The sequence below is a fragment of the Hoplias malabaricus genome, chromosome 6 (assembly GCF_029633855.1).
Source record: "Hoplias malabaricus isolate fHopMal1 chromosome 6, fHopMal1.hap1, whole genome shotgun sequence".
NCBI lineage: Eukaryota > Metazoa > Chordata > Actinopteri > Characiformes > Erythrinidae > Hoplias > Hoplias malabaricus.
Window position 1 is genome coordinate 42,246,340 of NC_089805.1, and position 20,841 is coordinate 42,267,180.

Consider the following 20,841-nt stretch of genomic DNA (forward strand, 5'->3'; position numbering starts at 1 on the left):
TCCTGCTAGTGTTGTGTTGGTGTAATGAGTGGAGGGTGAGGACAAATACCCCAGTCATCACCACAAGAGAACATTCACTCTCCTGAGGGAACGTTGTAAAGTTCTGAGGGTTCTCCGACTTCTTCACGAATCTCAGCCCAGAATACGGTTCTTTACAGAACCAGCTTCGGCTCTGCTTCTGCATCAAAGAACCTATTGTGGCCGCTTCTGTCCTTAAGAGTGGACTCAGCCGTTCCCTGCTGGATAAAAGGAAAAAGAACCATTCCTGCTCCTGCTGAGAGGAATTTTTCCCCTTGGATCCTGTGGAATTCCTCCTCTTTCTCTGCTGTAGTGAAGCACTCATGTGTAGCAGGACGGGCATCTGGCGCCCATTCCTCTTCCACTCCGGAGACTTCTATTCCTGAGCAGCTGGAGGACTAACACACTCTGTCTCTCACTCTCTCTCTCTCTCTCTCACACACACACACACACACAGACTTAACCAGACCGCTTTTATTCAGCCCGATCTCGTGTGCTCCATGTGCCCCCTACTGGTGAAAAGGTGTCAGTACTGCTCTGCGGGGTAGGGCTATAAATATTTAATATTTCATTAAAGTGGTGCCTCAGTTCTGTACTTCATCTACATGAGGAACAGCCTCTCTGTCTGTCTCTCTAAAGCCTTCCCATCACAGCGGTCTGTGCCAACCCCACCACAGAGCAGAGAAAACTCACGAGGTGCACAGTCTGTGTTTACAGTGTGTGAGTGTGTGTGGGTAACTGGGTGAACGTGTCAAACTGTTCACAGCTGTGAGTGTGTGAGTGACTGAGTGAGTGTGTGACTACCACAGAAAATGTGTTCATATTCATGTGACCATATTGTCAGGCCAGCCGTTTGGCTCCGCCCCTTCACTCTGAAGTTATAAGAGTTGCTTCACCTTGGACAAGGCAAACAATACAAGCCAGCCAATCAGAACTGAGATCATTTACATATAGGCACAGTTACACAAGCGTTGTGCAGAAGTGGATTAGGGTCATTGTGGGACACAAACACAAAAATCTAAAACACAAGGACGATGCAGGGTATGGGCCCTTTAATGGAAGTACGCTTATTAGAGCCCCTCCCTGATAAGGAAGCCCCCCCCCCCCCAGACTCTGAGATCCTAATGACAGGATTTTGATGCTGCTCACACGGTGCTGTTAATGCCTGTTAGCGGCTGCATGCAGGCGTGACTGTGGGGGGCTGAAGAAGCCCCCCTACACCCACACACACACTCTTTAATTACACTCTCACATGCCAATCAGCCCAGCAGGTCCTGATCAGACTGACGAGGGGTGTAAAGCCCCCCCCAGCACTGGTTCTGTAGGGCAGTGGAACTGTGTTCTCTGGAGCGGTGGATTGGTGTCACTTAAAAGTAAATATTGAAGTAACACTTAGTAGAACCTCCTTAAACACCTGGAGAGGGACAGCTGAGAGGAACCAAGTCTCAAACGGAGGAGTCCTCTAAAGCAGGAGGGGGAACCACAGAGAGAAATCAAGACTGGACCCTGGCACCCAAAAGGCACTCGAACAAAATGGTGCTTTTCTACAACATGAAACCAGCTCTACTCAACTCTATTGGATTCGCTGTTTCTCACTTTACAGTTGCTCCGCCCACTCGTCTGAGTCTGTCCAATCATAGCGCGATGGAACCCCGTTTCTGTGAGAGTGCAAAGACGAAGTTAAATGCAGAAAAACAGACACAACGAGTGCTGAGAAATAAGAGCAGTGAGTAAAAACGGATAAAACGAGAACAGAGAAGACCACTGCTGTGTGCTCGGGGTCGGGGTGAACAGCGAGCGGCTCGTTATCATTTAAAGGAACAGGCGCTGAAAGCGGGCGTTCTGAACAGGGCTGTTTACACAGGGGGAGAACGCTGCTGTGGGGTTTGATCCTTGTGGTGTTTAAATCCTTAATAGGGACATTGTGAAATCATTAACTTTACAGATTAGACATTAGACATTAACTACTACACACTACAGTGTATCTGCTGTGGGTTTCGTGCCTCGTGTGTTTTGCAGTTAAGAGAGTAAGGAACTGATAGGGACATCCAAGTATGGACAATATTAAATATGCAATGTGTTTATTTATTTATGTTTTAATATGAGGCACTGCAGACTCTTTCCTTCTGTCCAAGGTCTGTTTATGAATTTTAGAATGAGTTTGCTTCAAACCCATTTGAGTGTGTGTGTGTGTTGGGGGGGGGGGGGGGGGACTGCTGCTGAGTGGCTCCCTGAAATCCCTGATTGTGATTTTTAAGGTGGACAGGCGTGACTGATGTTGGAGCTGAGCTGCAGGGCTCCAGCCTGACTCTCTTCACAATGGCAATCACCGAGCAGTGTCGAGTTACGACTCAAGAGGCCCAAACAGAGGCCCAGACAGGGCTTAGGCAGAGTGGACCCCCGGGGTCAGGAGGGTCTAGCAACAGAACAGCAGCAGAAGAGCTGGACACACTCAGGAAAACACATCCAACCCTTCAGAAAAACAAAAAGAGGCTATTATTATTCTCCTCCTCATCACAGAATACCTTCCCAGTCAGAGCCATGATGTTGTTATAAGAGAAACACCACACTGCACAGTGCTCTGATCTGATCATATCATGATAAAGATGCTCCAGAAAGAGCTCAGAGCCTCAAATAAAGTGCTACTGCAGTGCAGTGTTTCTGGAAGGTCATTTAAAGAGTGTTCTAGGAGTAAATAAAAGGAAATAGAAACAGGAAAGTGCTCCGTTTGTGTTCAGAGCTACTTTACTCCTCTGTTCATGAGCTCAGCAGAAGGGCTCAGAACTCTGCAACATTTACACAAGTCTATCATATCTCACTCTGATCTGAACCCCCTGTAAACAATGAATACACCCTGACACTATCTCTTTACCCCTGTGTTCAGCCACAGCGACACTGGAACTCGGTGTGTTGTTACCGTTGTTTTTTTCCTCTGGCCTGTAGAGCATCTGGAGCTCATTGGTGCGTGCCCTCAGACCGGGAGTGGGCTATATAGCCGAGGGGCGAGTCAGTGTTCAGCCTGAGAAGGTCAGTGTGTGTAGGCTTTACCAGCGAGAGGTGGTTTAATGGACAGCAGCGGTTTAATGGAGAGGGGTGGTGGGGGTGGGGGGGTGACTTACTGAATGGCTCTGAGAGGCCCAGCTGCACCCACATCAGGCCCCATAATCCCCTCTCTCCCTCTCTCTCTCTCTCTCTCTCTGTCTCTCTCTCATTCTCTCTTACTCCCCCATATCCCATATCTCTAGCGAGTAGGAGGACTCTCTCTCTCTCTCTTGTTCTCTCTCTTGCTCCCAGGCCATGCTCCATCAACCAGCGAAGTGAACACGGACACAAAACAAACCCAGTGCTGTTGTTGTTAAAGGTGCACCAGGAGAATAAAAGCTCTTTGAAGCTCTGACCACAAGTTGGAACTCACTTGTCCACATTACTCACCACCATAATGTTCACAGACACTGTCCAAATACCTCTGACTTCCACTCCACGGGCCAGTGCTTCCCGGTCCAGTTGTGGGAACCCACTGACCTCTGACTCTGGTCATCAGAGCACTGTTTGTCACCATCAGAACCGTACTATATTTAAACTATGCTCCATGGTCAAACGTTTGCAGCTCTTCCAACAGCTCTTCTGAAATGGAAGGCAGTAAAAGTGATAAACCTTTATGAACTCTGCTGTGTGTATCTGATGTTACCCTCGAGAGCATTGGCATTAGGCCCTGGGGTTTACTTTATTAGTTCTGCTTCACGAGCACCACTCCATGTCCTCTCAGAAGCACTGGATAAGACCAAACTCTCTGGAGCTCAAAGCTCTAGACTATAGTTGGCATTGAGCATGCTGAAATTAGGCTCATGCAGCTGCTGCACAGCGTCTCATTCTTTTTGCCAGTGCTTTACTCAGGTTCCTACAGCCTCTGTGAACATCTGTATCGTTATTTGAGCCACCTTAAAATAACTGAAGTGTGTTCACACACTTTTGAATAAATACTATAATCCATCGTTTGTCTCAGTCAGACTCTCCATTCATTCATTCATTATCTGTAACCCTTATCCAGTTCAGGGTCACGGTGGGTCCGGAGCCTACCTGGAATCATTGGGCGAAAGGCAGGAACACACCCTGGAGGGTGCGCCAGTCCTTCACTGGGCAACACAGACACACGCACTCACACCTACAGACACATTTGAGTCACCAATCCACCTACAAACATGTGTTTTTGGAGGACACCGGAGCACCCGGAGGAAACCCACACAGACACAGGGAGAACACACCACACTCCTCACAGACAGTCACCCAGAGGAAACCCACACAGACACAGAGAGAACACACCACACTCCTCACAGACAGTCACACGGAGGAAACCCACACAGACACAGGGAGAACATACCACACTCCTCACAGACAGTAACCCGGGGGAAACCCACGCAGACACAGAGAGAACACACCACACTCCTCACAGACAGTCACATGGAGGAAACCCACGCAGACACAGGGAGAACACACCACACTCCTCACAGACAGTAACCCGGGGGAAACCCACGCAGACACAGAGAGAACACATCACACTCCACACAGACAGTAACCCGGGGGAAACCCACGCAGACACAAAGAGAACACACCACACTCCTCACAGACAGTCACCCGGAGGAAACCCACGCAGACACAGGGAGAACACATCACACTCCTCACAGACAGTAACCCGGGGGAAACCCACGCAGACACAAAGAGAACACACCACACTCCTCACAGACAGTCACCCGGAGGAAACCCACGCAGACACAGAGAAAACACACCACACTCCTCACAGACAGTCACCCGGAGCGGGAATCGAACCCACAACCTCCAGGCCCCTGGAGCTGTGTGACTGCGACACTACCTGCTGTGACACCGTGCCGCCCCAGACGGTCCATATTTTCTTTATTTTCTATTATTTGAAAATTTTAAATTCAGTGTGGATTGCGTGACAAAAATCTGCAGAAATGTCAGGATGTTTTGTAAGTCAAACATAACCAACAATCTGTGATTTTTTAATTCTACTGAGATTTTATTTAACTGAAAAACACAAAGAAATATTCTACTGCAGCATGTGCAGAATGAGGCCTGGTGTTCTCTTGCTGAAATAACCATGGACTTCCTGGGAAGGTAAATCTCGTTGATGGCAGCATGTGTCTTTCTAAAATTTAAGCAAAAACCTCCACATCAATGGTACATTCACATGCATTTGAATTCAGTGCAGTGCCAGTGCTGAGGGCTCTAAGGGCAACTTTCAAAATTACATTTAGCTGCAAGGACATTTCTAGTGCTTACATTCACATGGTTATGGTTTAAGTTTTCAAAATATTGACTTTTATTTTGCTCCTTTCCCAACATTATTGGAGGCTCGTTTAGGCACCAGATAAAAAGGGTTTTTTAATCTACTAAGTTACTGTTGTGTTGTTTAGTATTAGCACTAAATCTTTCCTTGTGCTTTTGTCATTTAAATAAACGTCAAGAGAATTAACATCCCAGAACCTTATTTTATGGCATTTTACACATTGTCCCAAATTTTCCAGAAACAATGCTGTATATGACTTGGGTTCATAGCATCAGTTATTTTTTGTTGCAAAAAGCGCAGGACTGATACTGGGTTAATCACAGAGAGTATGAAACCCGAGAGCGGAGCAGATAAAAACCTGAACTGAACTCAACCTGCAGCACCACAGACTGAGGGGAGCTCCAGATGAACTCTCCTCACTGATGTCATACTGACATCTACAGGCCACTGTAGGAGGCATGGACCTGTGCTCTTTGAAACGCTGAAGCGATATTAGCGACCTCCAGTGGACACTAGAGCATTGCATGAGATGCACACCACAAGAGTGGCGTGATGTTTTTGTCTGTTTTACTGTGTGTATAGAGCAGTACAGAGTGGAGACGAAATAATGATAATAATGAACTAATGAATGAGTGAGTGAGTGATTTTAATTGACCTTATACTGATGAGTACGTGAATACGGATAGGAGTACATGAATGAGTGTGTGAAGGAGTGAGTAATAAATGAGTGAGTGAGTGAGTGAGGGAGTAGTGAGTAAGTGAATGAATGAGAATGGATAGAAGCACATAAATAAATGAGTGAGTGAGTGAGTGAGTGAGTGAGAGAGAATGGATGTGAGTGAGAATAGATGTGAGTGAGTAAGTGAATATGGATTGGAGTAAATGAATGAGTGTGTGAGGGAGTGAGTGAGCAATGAATGAGTGAGTGAGTGAATGAGAATTGATGTGAGTAAGTGAATATGGATCGGAGTAAATGAATGAGTGTGTGAGGGAGTGAGTGAGTGAGCAATGAACAAGGTGAGTGAGTGAGAATGAATACGAGTACATGAATGAGTGTGTGAAGGAGTGAGTAATGAATGAATGAGTGAGTGAGTGAGTGAGTGAGTGAGTGAGTGAGTGAGTGAGAATGGATGTGAGTAAGTGAATATGGATAGGAGTAAATGGATGAGTGTGTGAGGGAGTGAGTAATGAATGAGTGAGTGAGTGAGTGAGTGAGTGAGTGAGAATGGATGTGAGTATGTGAATATGGATAGGAGTAAATGGATGAGTGTGTGAGGGAGTGAGTAATGAATGACTGAGTGAGTGAGTGAGTGAGTGAGTAAGTGAGTGAATGAGTGAGAATGGATGTGAGTAAGTGAATATGAATAAGAGTAAATGGATGAGTGTGTGAGGGAGTGAGTAATGAATGAGTGAGTGAGTGAGTGAGTAAGTGAGTGAATGAGTGAGTGAGTGAGAATGGATGTGAGTAAGTGAATATGGATAAGAGTAAATGGATGAGTGTGTGAGGGAGTGAGTAATGAATGAATGAGTAAGTGAGTGAGTGAGTGAGTGAGTGAATGAGTGAGTGAGTGAGAATGGATGTGAGTAAGTGAATATGGATAGGAGTAAATGGATGAGTGTGTGAGGGAGTGAGTGAGAATGGATAGGAGCACATGAATGAGTGAATGAATGAGTGAGTGATAGTATGGACATGGGTATTGCTGTAAGTGAATGAGTGAATAAATGAGATACAAACCAGTTCCATGAGATGTTCCACATGTAACAAAAGACTGGAAAAGCAGATGGGACAAAAAATCAATGACAACAAACCCCTAATTCGTGCTTTGTTTTCATTTTTCATTTAACTTTATCTCACCCATGGTCGTGACCTTTGGATAATGAAAAATCATGGACACAAGCAGCCAACACGAGGAGAGGAGCTCAGTGATCCAGGGGAAGCTCTGAGTCGAGCTGCTGCTCCTTGATGTTGAGAGGAGGTGGTTGAGGTGGTTGGGGCGTCTGATAAGGAAGCCCCCCGTATGCCTCCCACTGGAGGTGTACCAGGCACCGCAAACACTGGAGGCCCCAGGATAGACCCCGGACAAACTGAAGGGATTATATGTCCCAGCTGGCCTGGGAATGCCTACAGATCCCTGGGAATTGGAAATTATGGGGGCCAGAGTTTGCCTGCCCTTTTGCCACCGAGACCCTGAAATACATTAAACGGAAAAAATATGACGATGATGATGATGATGATGATGATGCAGGACAGTGGGGCTGTAAGGGGTTTGTTCCTATCACCTGTGTACTTTCCCCCAGTATGTTAACTTCAGTGAATAGACTGCTACAGTTTACCGCAAATTACAGAGGTGTGTTCTCTGTGAATGAGGCTTTCTCTAGTTTTCACACTGAAAGTCATTAAAACATTTGACCGGAGCTTTTGCAACTAACAGTACAGTATTTGCATTTCCCACAGCTGTAAATTCACGTGGATCATGTGCAGTGGCGGCTTGTTGTCGGTAGGGGGCAGAAGGTGAGCGTGGCTGTAAAGGAATGTTAATATTTTCCCACCCGTTTTCACGCAGACCACGCCCCCTTGTCTCTCATTGGCCACTTAGTTCAAAATCATCTTGTCTACCAATCCCTAGATAAATATAATAGAGATTAAATCTAATACTTCACTGAAAACAACAAATAATTCAGATTAGAATCGACCAGTTTTATATTTAAAATCTTTAGAGTGTCTGTAGAGAGGCGTCCTGAAATAAAGTACACTGAACATTAAATTTGAGAATTCACTCCTGGTGTATTTAGGGTGGATTTATTTCCTCTAAAGCAAAACTGTCCACAGGTGTGTGTGTGTGTGTGTGTGTGTGTGTGTGTGTGTGTGTGATTGGGTGAGTTTGTGAAACTGTCCACAGGTGTGAGTGTGTGAGTGACTGGGTGAGTGTGTGAGTGACTGGGTGAGTGTGTGAAACTATCCACAGGTGTGAGTGTGTGAGTGACTGGGTGAGTGTGTGAAACTGTCCACAGGTGTGAGTGTGTGAGTGACTGGGTGAGTGTGTGAAACTCTCCACAGGTGTGAGTGACTGGGTGAGTGTGTGAAACTATCCACAGGTGTGAGTGTGTGAATGACTGGGTGAGTGTGAAACTATCCACAGGTGTGAGTGTGTGAGTGACTGGGTGAGTGTGAGAAACTCTCCACAGGTGTGAGTGTGTGAGTGACTGGGTGAGTGTGTGAAACTCTGTCCACATGTGTGAGTGACTGGGTGAGTGTGTGAAACTATCCACAGGTGTGAGTGTGTGAGTGACTGGCTGAGTGTGTGAAACTATCCACAGGTGTGAGTGTGTGAGTGACTGGGTGAGTGTGTGAAACTATCCACAGGTGTGAGTGTGTGAGTGACTGGGTGAGTGTGAGAAACTCTCCACAGGTGTGAGTGACTGGGTGAGTGTGTGAAACTATCCACAGGTGTGAGTGTGTGAGTGACTGGGTGAGTGTGTGAAACTATCCACAGGTGTGAGTGTGTGAGTGACTGGGTGAGTGTGTGAAACTATCCACAGGTGTGAGTGTGTGAGTGACTGGGTGAGTGTGAGAAACTCTCCACAGGTGTGAGTGTGTGAGTGACTGGGTGAGTGTGTGAAACTCTCCACAGGTGTGAGTGTGTGAGTGACTGGGTGAGTGTGTGAAACTGTCCACAGGTGTGAGTGACTGGGTGAGTGTGTGACTGACTGGGTGAGTGTGTGAAACTGTACACAGGTGTAAGTGTGTGAGTGACTGGGTGAGTGTGTGAAACTATCCACAGGTGTGAGTGTGTGACTGGGTGAGTGTGTAAAACTCTCCACAGATGTGAGTGACTGGGTGAGTGACAGGGTGAGTGTGTGAAACTATCCACAGGTGTGAGTGACTGGGTGAGTGTGTGAGTGACTGGGTGAGTGTGTGAAACTGTCCACAGGTGTTAGTGTGTGAGTGACTGGGTGAGTGTGTGAAACTGTCCACAGGTGTGAGTGTGTGAGTGACTGGGTGAGTGTGTGAAACTGTCCACAGCTGTGAGTGTGTGAGTGACTGGGTGAGTGTGTGAAACTGTCCACAGGTGTGAGTGTGTGAGTGACTGGGTGAGTGTGTGAAACTGTCCACAGGTGTGAGTGTGTGAGTGACTGGGTGAGTGTGTGAAACTGTCCACAGGTGTGAGTGTGTGAGTGACTGGGTGAGTGTGTGAGTGACTAGGTGAGTGTGTGAAACTCTCCACAGGTGTGAGTGTGTGAGTGACTGGGTGAGTGTGTGAAACTGTACACAGGTGTGAGTGTGTGAGTGACTGGGTGAGTGTGTGAGTGACTAGGTGAGTGTGTGAAACTCTCCACAGGTGTGAGTGTGTGAGTGACTGGGTGAGTGTGTGAAACTGTACACAGGTGTGAGTGTGTGAGTGACTGGGTGAGTGTGTGAAACTGTACACAGGTGTGAGTGTGTGAGTGACTGGGTGAGTGTGTGAAACTGTACACAGGTGTGAGTGTGTGAGTGACTAGGTGAGTGTGTGAAACTGTCCACAGGTGTGAGTGTTTGAGTGACTGGGTGAGTGTGTGAGTGACTGGGTGAGTGTGTGAAACTGTACACAAGTGTGAGTGTGTGAGTGACTGGGTGAGTGTGTGAAACTGTACACAGGTGTGAGTGTGTGAGTGACTAGGTGAGTGTGTGAAACTGTCCACAGGTGTGAGTGTGTGAGTGACTGGGTGAGTGTGTGAGTGACTAGGTGAGTGTGTGAAACTGTACACAGGTGTGAGTGTGTGAGTGACTGGGTGAGTGTGTGAAACTGTACACAGGTGTGAGTGTGTGAGTGACTAGGTGAGTGTGTGAAACTGTCCACAGGTGTGAGTGTGTGAGTGACTGGGTGAGTGTGTGAGTGACTAGGTGAGTGTGTGAAACTGTACACAGGTGTGAGTGTGTGAGTGACTAGGTGAGTGTGTGAAACTGTACACAGGTGTGAGTGTGTGAGTGACTGGGTGAGTGTGTGAAACACTTGTCTATGCTGTATGAAGTTTGGACTATGGCTAATAACATCAGGCAAAAATGAAAATGACTTCAAAAATCCTTTTATAACAACAAAATAAAATAAAAAATAACGGTTATTCTTTTAAGCGGAATAGTCTGCTTGAAGAAGTATAAAATAACTGACCAATAACAGCGTAGGAAGGCTGAACACTTAACAATCACAGAGCCAATGACAGCATGGGGGCCGGCCACTGGTTGTGAACGAGCCAGTCACAGCACAGGTGGGCGGATTTTATTTCCGAAAACGGGTGGACAACAAGTCGTAGCGGAGTTGACGGAGAGTCACAGCGGTGATGTCATTCAGCGAAGTTACCGTTAAAACGAGCGGCTCCGGAGGTTCCCGGCGCTGATTTCTTGCGGTCCCTACGCGCTTATTTTCGGGATAAAGTTTACGTTTTGCAGCGGAAGAGACTCTGCGAGGACTCAATGTTTCTGTACGGCGACGACTGAAGGGACGTTTTGGGAATTTAATCCGCTTTAAAGCCCCAAACCGAGGCTGCGTTTGGGAACTTTTTTTTTTTCAGCCTCAACTTTAACAACAAAATGAACCGCAGTTTTAACAAATCACAGCCTTTGCGCCACTTGGAGCTGGACGCGGTGGAGGTGAAGAGCAAGGTGAGTGGAGAGCTTTAAAATGTACGAATATCCAGCCACTGAGCAGCTTCTTTTTCCAACTGTCCCGTCCACCTTAAAATGGGCTGCAGTTACTATGCCATTTAAGGTGGAGCGGGACGTTTGAATCCGTTGCAGAAACTCGTTACAGAGGGAAGGTCCGTGTCCACTGAAAACTTAGTGCTGCCTGTTAACTACAATATTCTGTGTTTTTAGGCAGTTTTACTCTTTCTCCCCTGACTTCTCCTCTCTTCTGTTTGATTTTGTGTCTAAAAGTGTCTGAAGACTTTCCAGAACAGTCTTCAGCCCAAAATTAAAAAAAATATATAAACGAAGGGTTGTAAACACGTCAGGGGCTTCCAGAGCAGAATGAGTGCCCAGTTTACCATATATTTCCATTTTTAAAAGTGAAGTAACCCTGACTGTTCAAGCTCAATGTAGCTATAATGTAATGGAAAACACGTAAACACAAGTTACAGAGAGCGGGCTGGTGTGAACGACTAAGTTCTGCAGAGTAGTTTAGAGCGGTGGTGAATGGAACCAGACGTCTGAGGAGTGCACTCCTTTAAAAAAAAAACACCCAAAACGCCTGTCCTCTGGTTCCTACCTCCACCGCCGCACTTTTTCACAATTCCTGCTTCATGACCATGTTTACATCTCATCACAGGACATTCACAGGACGTTTAAAACCTCCTTTAAACATGTACACCTGACTGAAGCTCCTGGAAGTCTGGAATCCAGCACTGTGTTTTTTTTTATTATTATTTTATTTATTTTGACTGCACCAGCATCTGAGTTGAATCAGGTTTGTTTAAGCAGAGGAATCACAAGCCATGATGGTCCCTAGAACTGGACACTGGTGTTAAGGGCCTTTTCGCAAGCGGCCCCACGGACTACACACTTTCTGAGCAAAATAGGAGGTCTGTGCGGATTTAAAAAGGAGTTGTTTGACATGTAGCATTTGGGGAAATGTTTTTTTTTTGTAGCTTTAAATAGGCTGCTGTTTTTTTTTCTCCCTGTTTCCTCTGAGGATTTTCCATCTTAGGATATTACAGTTTACTCAGGCCAAGAATCATTTTAGACAGCTAAGTTGTTCTTTGGGGATTCGTGGTTTTCTAAAGAACCAAACTCTTTAATAATATTTTTAGTGCGTGGGTCAGAGTAGCTCAGTGTGTTGGTAAAGCCAGTGACATCCATGTACGCCTGGTGTTTGTTCTGAGGACAGCTTTAGAAATCCCATTACTGTACGAAATAATTTCTGAAATCCAATGCCCGTCTGTGGTGTTTGTAGCAAACAGAGCATAATCAGTCACGGCAGACGATGGTGCTCCAGTGTCTAATACCTGAATACTTGAAGCAACTCTCCATTGGTGTCCGCAATATCTGTGGTCAGAGGCAGTAGTTTTCCATTTCTTTTCTAAATATAGTTAAAGACAGTTCCTGGGAACCACTGTTCTCACAGACATCCTCACAGAACTCCTGCTGATGTTTGTGTCCATACACTAACCCTAACCCTAGCTCTGGCATGAATTTGGAGTCAATTCAACATTAAGTAATGTAACTGTAACAGCAGAGATAAGTCGATATTACTCGCCCGCGGAGCAGGAATAGAGCAACTTCCTCATCTCTCTTCATGCTTTTCATCGTTCTGAAGCCTCTCCACAGTCCAAAGGCAAGTTTATTTACAGAGCACCTTTCATACAGAAGTAATTCCAAGTGTTTTACAGAGCAAAGTTAAATAAAATAAATAAAAGTCCAATAAAACAGTTACATAAAAGGAGTCAAATTTAAAAACAATTTAAAATGATAAAAGAAAAGAAATAGAAGTAAAATGCTGTTACAGAAATAAAAGTGCTGAATATTTTCTTGGGCATGGCTCAGAGAGAGAAATATTGCCTGAGTCACTTCAGAGTGAGATCCTTGGTTCTTTCCCTATTTAGAGAGCTAGGGCTGTATATAAACACAGGAGCTTTTTCCAGCACAAAAAGAGAAACATTTTCTGAATTGATTTAAAAAGTGTTTATTATGTGCTGTGTTCAGAAGGTCGAGGCGTGCCTTAATCTGACCTTGAATCAGGAAGAAGTGGTTGCAGAAGGTAGATGAATGAATGGATGAATGAATGAATGTAAAGAGTGGATGTATTCAGAAGCTGAAGTCTGTGACCAAAATTACAAAGACTGCGTTAATTCTGAAAGGAAAGGTATGCATTGGAAGCTTGCGTCTCGTTTTCCTGCTGCGTGCTAGAACATTGCTGTGAACGTTTGATTGCACACAGTTTATCCCCAAGGTATAAGAAGGTGCTCCACAACACCAGGCAATGTATTTTCTCAGCACAACTGCTACATTATTTATTTATATATATATATATATATATATGTATACATTGTACATTACATTAGGCTCATGTACAGCTGCTTCAGAGTCCAGCATCAGTTCTTGAGGTCACTAATGCTCTTGTGTGTTACTGGAGCCCTAGAAGAGTACCTGGATGAGCAGGTGTCTATAAACTACACAGTGTTTGTAGGAGAAACTGAGCTGTGTGGTGTCAGACACCCGTCGCTCTCCCTGGACGGAGCCTGTGATGATGTGGCTGCGATGTGAAGGTCCTAATTGGAGGAATGCGTGGGCACAGTGCCAGGGCCATTGTCTGATGGGTGCCGTGGTGTTGAGCCGTGCTCCAATTCATAACAGAGACTGGAATTCCTGCTGCTGGTGGCAATGAAAGGAGCCACTGTCTGGCTCTCAGAAAACAAGAGGCCCCCATTAAGCTTCCCGTCCCTTACCACCACACAGACAGTGCCGTCTGAATGATGGAGAGCTGTGGATTAACCAGTTCTCTCACAGAAACTCAAAGTAAGGCAGCGCTTACAGAAGTGTGAACGACCCTGTAGTTATTCTGTGTGAAACTGACTCGACTTGTGAAGCGAGAACGGCCTTTTCTCATTGATGGAGGGCTGAACTGCAGGCATTGAATGCATTTTTGCATTTTTAAATAGTCACTTTTTTAAGCAAATTGTCTTTGAATATCGCAATGAGCACATGTTTCAAAGCATTAGGAATACAATGAAAAGCACAAAAAGGTTTACCAGGGCCTTTTCAATTCAGTTTTACATGTCGTTCTGGGTCTTAACGAAACATCTGTGGTCTGCTTTGGCCAAAATATCACAAGGATCAAATCCCACAGCCGCTTGGTTTAACCCGGCCTGTTTTGCTGTGATTGGACAGACTCATACGAGGGGGCGGGCCTTATCTAAAGTGTCTGCACTCAACATAAAATGCAGCACAAACTCAGAACAACTCGTTTTTTTTTTTTGTCCTATTTGTTTGGAACATGGGCAGCCCACAGGAAACTGACTGGGTGGTCTTGTTTCATAGTGTGTGGGTTGGTGGACTCCAGAGACCCAAATTAATACGTGCACATGCACTGAACAAGTGATATTTTTCAGAACGTTTGCTGCGGTAACAGTTTCTACTCCTCTGGGGGGGTTTAGACTAGACGAAGTGAAACATTGCTGTGAGAATTTGATGGCTGCAGCAAAAGCATTAGCAATGTCAGGTGCTGGAGTTGGATAAATTGTTCTGGATCGCAGGCACCACTCCAACTGTCTCCAAAGGTATTGTATTTTTCCACTACTCTGCAGCCCCGGAGCAGACACTTGGCTTTGGGCACTGCTGCGGAGCTTCCCACTTCTGTAGAGATTATACCAGATGTGTATGCACAGTTGAACATCTGTATCCACAGAGAATGAAAGCAGAAGAACTCACTAATTGTACCTTCTCTGTGGAATTACCAAGAGTGTGTGCTCTCTCCTAGCCACACCCAGCTCCAGATCTCTCCATCAGCAGTTTCGTTTTGGTCACAGGTCGGCCCGAGGGGATGGGGGGCGGGGTTGTTTCTGGAACATTGCAGTAAGATCGGGGAGGATGTGTTACTCAGCGCACATTCAGATCCGCCGCTGTGACATCACTAATCTCTGCATATCACTCTCAGCTCCTTCTGTAATATCACAGGACGTCGTCACAGGGTTCCTGTTCTCTGTCTCCAGGAAGGCTCTTGTTTTTTTTGAGGCACTGGTGTCCAGATAAGCTGGAAACTGCAGGCCAGGAGATGTGGAACTGCTTTGTTTTGGCTGTCGTCTAAATAACTGTACATCTCTATAATGGTAGCTTTAAGGAAGAAGGCAAACACATTCTTAAATTTGAATGCAATTATTGTGTTGAGAGTTTCTTTAATATAAAACGCTTGTTGTGAAATTGTGGCACAGTGTGCAGTGAAGCTGACGTGCATGGCTTATTTAGTATAGTCCCGTTTTACTTTGTATTTTTCTTCAGTATTAAATGGGGATCAGGATTTTAACTGCATTAGTTTTACAATATTATAATCAGTCGCAATTACGTAAGACCCAGTAGAATCTGTTCATTCCCGATTAAAAATTAAGTATTGGTTTATGATGTGATTGTGATCATTTCTTTAAATTAAACTTGAATTAAATTAATTGAATTGAATTAAATTGAATTACCGCCCTGTGAAGGACTGGCGCCCCCTCCAGGGTGTATTCCCGCCTTGCGCCCAATGATTCCAGGTAGACTCTGGACCCACCGCGACCCTGAACTGGATAAGGGTTACAGACAATGAATGAATGAATTTAATTACCACACTGGAAGAAGTATACGTCTAACAACAGAAGATGTGATGCCATTATTTGGCAGATATTTGCGTTAAAACATTGGGAACACTTGTCGATTTTGATTTATTTTGTGTGATACTGAACTCGGGTGTTATCTGAAGGGTTCAGCAAGGTTTAAATAGAAAACACAACACAGAAATGTGATAAAACAACGAAACTCTCTTATCAGACCTCCCTGAGAACAGCCCTCTGTTACCGGTGAACACAGCCTTGTTTACATTAATATGGAAACGCCAACAGCCTTGAGACAGAGAGGTTGCGTTGTTTTTTAACGTTTTACTCTGAATTTTGGCAGTGATTTCACAGATCTTTGTGTTACTGAGGTTTTGATTCCTGTATTTGATTTATCAGCCCTTTTAGAAGGAGCTCTGGGTTTAATCCTATGAGGTTCAGAATGAGTGAGAGATTGCTCAGACTCTGTGATTGGTCAAAAACAGCAGACCTTTATTAGACTTGGGGAAGTTATTCATTAAAGAAACCATTTCTACACTTACACTGTGGGCCCTGAGAAGCCAGATTGAATTCATTAGACAGAAAACTCTTGTATTATAAATAGTAATTTATTAAATAAAATGTTGCTGTCAGACTATGGCTTTGAAACCAATGTTTGATGAAGAGGAATACAGTACAGTTTCCATATTCCAGAAGAGCGGGTGGTTTAGTCGACGTTGGGTTACTGTGCTACAATATCTGCTTTTAATGTATTTAACAGTTACTGATATATTTCTCCATAATGTTAATCAGGATACAGTCAGTCCAGTGTGAACAGACCTGCCCATGACTTCCACATGTTAACAGCATGACCTCCCTCAGCAGGAGAACACCTCTGTGCTGTTTCAGGAATGGGTTGATGTGGATATATGGCTTTTATATTGAATTATCTGCTGATATCAATTTGAATGTACTTTGATGCTAATATACCATCTATGAGTTTAATAAATTCAAACAGTATTCAGTATCTGATAACTTTTGTTTGGACTTGGTTATATCCATATTTGCAAATACGCACTTATTCATACAGCAACGTAGGAACCTTCTGAGATAATCAAGCTCATTATGAGTTCATTGTAGGGGTTTCCGCCGCTTACTATCAATAGAAAACAGTGATGTCCTTCTAGCTTTTACCAGATATGCCCCCCCCCCCCCCTGCTGTTATCACCAGACCTTTATCTGCTGTCCCACGAGATACCCTCGCCGATAAAAAGTTAACGTTGAAACCCGATCAGACTGAAACCGCAGGCTGTTCTACATCAGGAAGGAGAAGGTTTCCCAATGACAACAGCCCAGGCAAGAACATCTCTAACGTCAGACCTCAACCTGCCTGGACTTGCGAAGGATCTGGGCTGATGTAAACAGTGCAGTTTTACTCTAGTGTTGATGAAGACGTGAGGGTGTTTCCTAAAGCAGGGTTTCTCAGTTTAGATCGAGAGTTTAAAACAGACACGATGAGTAACCGGACTGTCCTTAAACCCCCCAGTGTGTTGGACATGTTCTGAGAAGGTTAAGCAAGGGACATATCTCAGTTTAGATGGATGACTTAAGTCAGATGTAGCCTGATAAGTAGCTGGAATGTCTGCTATTTCTCATTAGAGTTGAATGACTTTGCGACTTTGGAATTATTGTGAATAATAGTAAAAGGTGGTGAGGTACTGAGGACGACAGGTTACAGTGTGTCCTACTGCTCTCTCAGTAAGACACAGAAGCTGATGGAACTTCATGCAGCATTACAGTAGTACACTTGACGCCACCCGTACGACCGCTGACGTCAAACAGAGAACTGGGCTTTGTGCTCAGATAAAGATCCGTTTAAAATGTCTCGATCAGCTCTGATACAGGTTCTTTAGATCAGATCAGGACATCTAAATATGAAATCGGATTTTCAGCATTTACTCTGTTCTTTATTACAGCCTTCATTCTTTTCAGGAGACTTGTGTTCACTTTCCCCAAAGACGTTTATGGGGATTTTGTTCTGTACCTCTTCCCAAAGTCTTAATCCAGCTACATATTTAGACTCCTCAGTCCATAAAACCTTACCGTGTATCTATCTCACATGGCCATGTTGTGTCTCCAGCTCCACGTCCTTTCAGACCCATGGTGTTGAGACGTCTTCAAGCGGTGGGAGGATGGACGCAGACAACTGTGGATTGTTTTTAATTCTGAAGAGAAATTTGAGTTCGAGTTTCTCTCAAAGTTTAAACTTCACAACTACTTTGTCTTTTTGTAATATGCCCTTATTGTTTACGCTTTTGAAAATAAGGGAATATTTGATTGTACGTGGTTTATTTGGTTTAGTTTTGGGCTTTATTTTTTCCTACTGGTGAAAATGGTAAAGGAGAGGTTAGACTTATTTGTTGGAATTCCCCCTGGTTTGTTCAGTTAGGATGTGTACTGTGAACTGCTGTGTGTGTGTGTACGTGCGTGCGTGTGTAGGGGTGGTCACAGGTTGTGCAAACACACCCTGTAGTACTGTCAGAGTTTACTCACGGCAGCGTACCGAAACCTCCAGCACTGTTCTGCACCCAGCTGAGATGAACCCCTGACCTGTTATATTTGTGCTACAAATACAGACCAGTCCATACTGCAGTCTGAATTTCTACTTTTGTTGTTGTTGTTGTTGTTTTGGTTCCCATGTGTTTTTATTTATTTAAGAAACCAGGAGAGACAGATTTTGTTGGACCACATATGTTTACATAATTGAATAAATACAGCCACGCAAATTAAAACTCAGGATGTGTGAACTATATCCTGGAACCCGTATAATGTACAATAAGCCCAAAAAGACTGGTTCCAGGAGCTTATAGTATGGCGTAGTATTCGTCCTGCACATATTCTCTCATGCACTCTGAAGGAACACTAGTGACAAGGAGAACTACCTTTTTTAATAGTTAAGCCAAAGCAGAGAAATAATTTAAGCAGACAGTCGTGACACAACATTATCCTCCAAGAACCTGTTCCGCTCTCAGAGCACCGTGACCGCGGGGTCAGATTATTTCCACCTGTAAATGGGGAAAATGACTGTAGCCTCTTACACAGGGAAACAAAAGACGAGTGAAATAACATAATCACTGAAGCTTGTTTATGATCTGGGTATGAATCACACTGATTTAGAGCAGGGAAACGCACGGGTGTTTGACGAGCTCACAGTTTTCCATTAGATCTTGTGATAAAAATGCTTTTGTCTTTTCTACTGCGTGATGTTTTATTTTATTTTATTTATTTTCTCTCCCCCCTCTCTCCAAACCCCACGATGCAAAGAGGTGGTGGGCCTCTGTGCTTCTGAGTGCTGTGAGACTCTCTCCAGCGCAGTGAGGAGCTGTGTATGAGAGAAATGTGTCCATCTTACCCTTTGTTTACATTAGTGCTGCGCTCTGAAACCAGAAAATGACTCCTGTGATGGAAAAATGCAGACTAACACTGTAACGAGTGATGTATCGTGTGGATCAATCTTCTAGCAAACCTGTGGGTATTTCTCTGAACGGCAACCACCTCAACTTCTTACTGAGAAACCGATCAGTGGAGAACTGTGTGTTCCAGTGTGGGATCACACACCTGCCGCAGCTCTCCTGGGCTCCACCCCCCCAGGCCATGTGTTCATATTTCATACAGTAATAATCACAGGCTGCTGCTGGCTGCTGTAGCTTCTCCTGCTGTGAACGTAATTACAGCGGAGCACTGAACTGGGGGCCATCAGAGAGCTGTCTTATTGAGACAAAGCGAGGCCTGTGTTTTTCCTGGGCTGCCCACACGCCCCGCTCCACAGCCAGCTTCAGCAGAGCCGTCACGTGACCGCGTCCATGTCCTCAGCTTGACCTCAGCCGCTGATGGTTTTCCATGGTCATGAAAATCATCCGAGCAGACGGGACAGTTGTGTTTACTAACATTGGCAGAGTTGGAGGATTTAGCTGGTGGTGATGTTTGGTTTGTTTGTTTTTGAATGTGGGCAGAAAGCATGTAAGGCCTCAACTTAAAGGAGTTGTTTGGCAAACGCTACCAACCCTCACCCTGAACGTAGACGGTCAGCAGAGACATGTCCAGAGTCTGAAGTACTTTTCTTTAGTTTCACATTGGAACCCAGTGAACACGTGATGGCAGCTTTGCTGTGTTGAATTGTTAAGTCACCTCCTAATAGACTTGCTTATGTGCTAAACACTTTAAAGGCTAAGCACCACTTGATGGACCTCCATCAATATTTCACATTACTGACATATATAAGTAAGAATTAAAATGAAAATAGCAGCTTAATTTGCTTTAAAACTGACAATTTTATTAAATTGACGGAAAAACCCGAGCTCGCTACGGAAATTCTTGAACGCGACCGTGACGTCACTGGTGGACAACAGCTGAACAACGCCGTGGTAAAACACCGTTATGACCGACTGTTATGACAGTATCTAGCTAAATAACCAACATTATTCATGACAATAGCCTAGCAATAAGCTAAACTCAAATGTAGAGGTACCGTTATTCTTGTAAATGTGATCGAAGTCGAACTCGAATTCATCCGACACTATAAACCTCCGTAATGCAGCTACGTAGCCGAGTATAATCTGAGACACCGAGTTTAGCGAGTCAAGCTAACGTTAACTAACACCAACTAAAACAGGCGAAGTGAGTGTCCTTACCCTGTTTACCTCCATGTTACAGAGGCTCTTGAACACCTTTCGTTGGTGTCCTTACATGCCCATATTGTTGGAAAAGCGCCAGTGAAATGAGCTACAGATAACGGAGTGAGCGGATGGTCCTTTCCAAAGTGTCCGTTTAAAGTGGACAAATTTAGTCCGTTTTCTGGATATTTTGGGATCTTTGGGCCATTTGTTCACAGATGTCCCACTGTACATTGAATGATTGCAGCCAAAAACAACACACCTTTTCGTCATTTTGCATTAAATTAAGTGCCGCTTCTAGAGTGTTGTCCACCATCTACGTCACAGGCAAGACGCCTATTAGAGTTTCCCAACACCGTTGGGGGGGGGGGGGGGCAACGGTCTTTTAAACCTTATTCCTTCAATTAGTAAGAAATAACATGTTTTCTGACGATCAATAAACACAAGTTAGGAACTCAAACTCCACTGTATTTATTTGTTTGACACTTTCATATCGCTGGGGCTTAGCCTTTAACTCACTCACAACACATACTGCTGTTTATCACATACTCGCTCACATTTAGGAACTGTGCTATCTTGCTTTGCAACAAA

At 44.7% G+C, this 20,841-nt stretch overlaps 1 protein-coding gene across 2 annotated transcripts in view; it reads left to right on the plus strand.

Annotated features, from left to right (window-relative positions):
- The first annotated feature begins 10,639 nt into the window (after positions 1-10,639).
- pard6gb (par-6 family cell polarity regulator gamma b) overlaps positions 10,640-20,841 on the plus strand; it is a 50,783-nt gene continuing 40,581 nt past the window's right edge. For both annotated transcript variants that reach the window (XM_066675240.1, XM_066675241.1), the window contains exon 1: positions 10,640-10,961. In XM_066675240.1, coding sequence (XP_066531337.1) covers positions 10,890-10,961 — 72 coding nt within the window. In that variant the 5' untranslated portion in view covers positions 10,640-10,889. The remainder of the gene's footprint in view (positions 10,962-20,841) is intronic.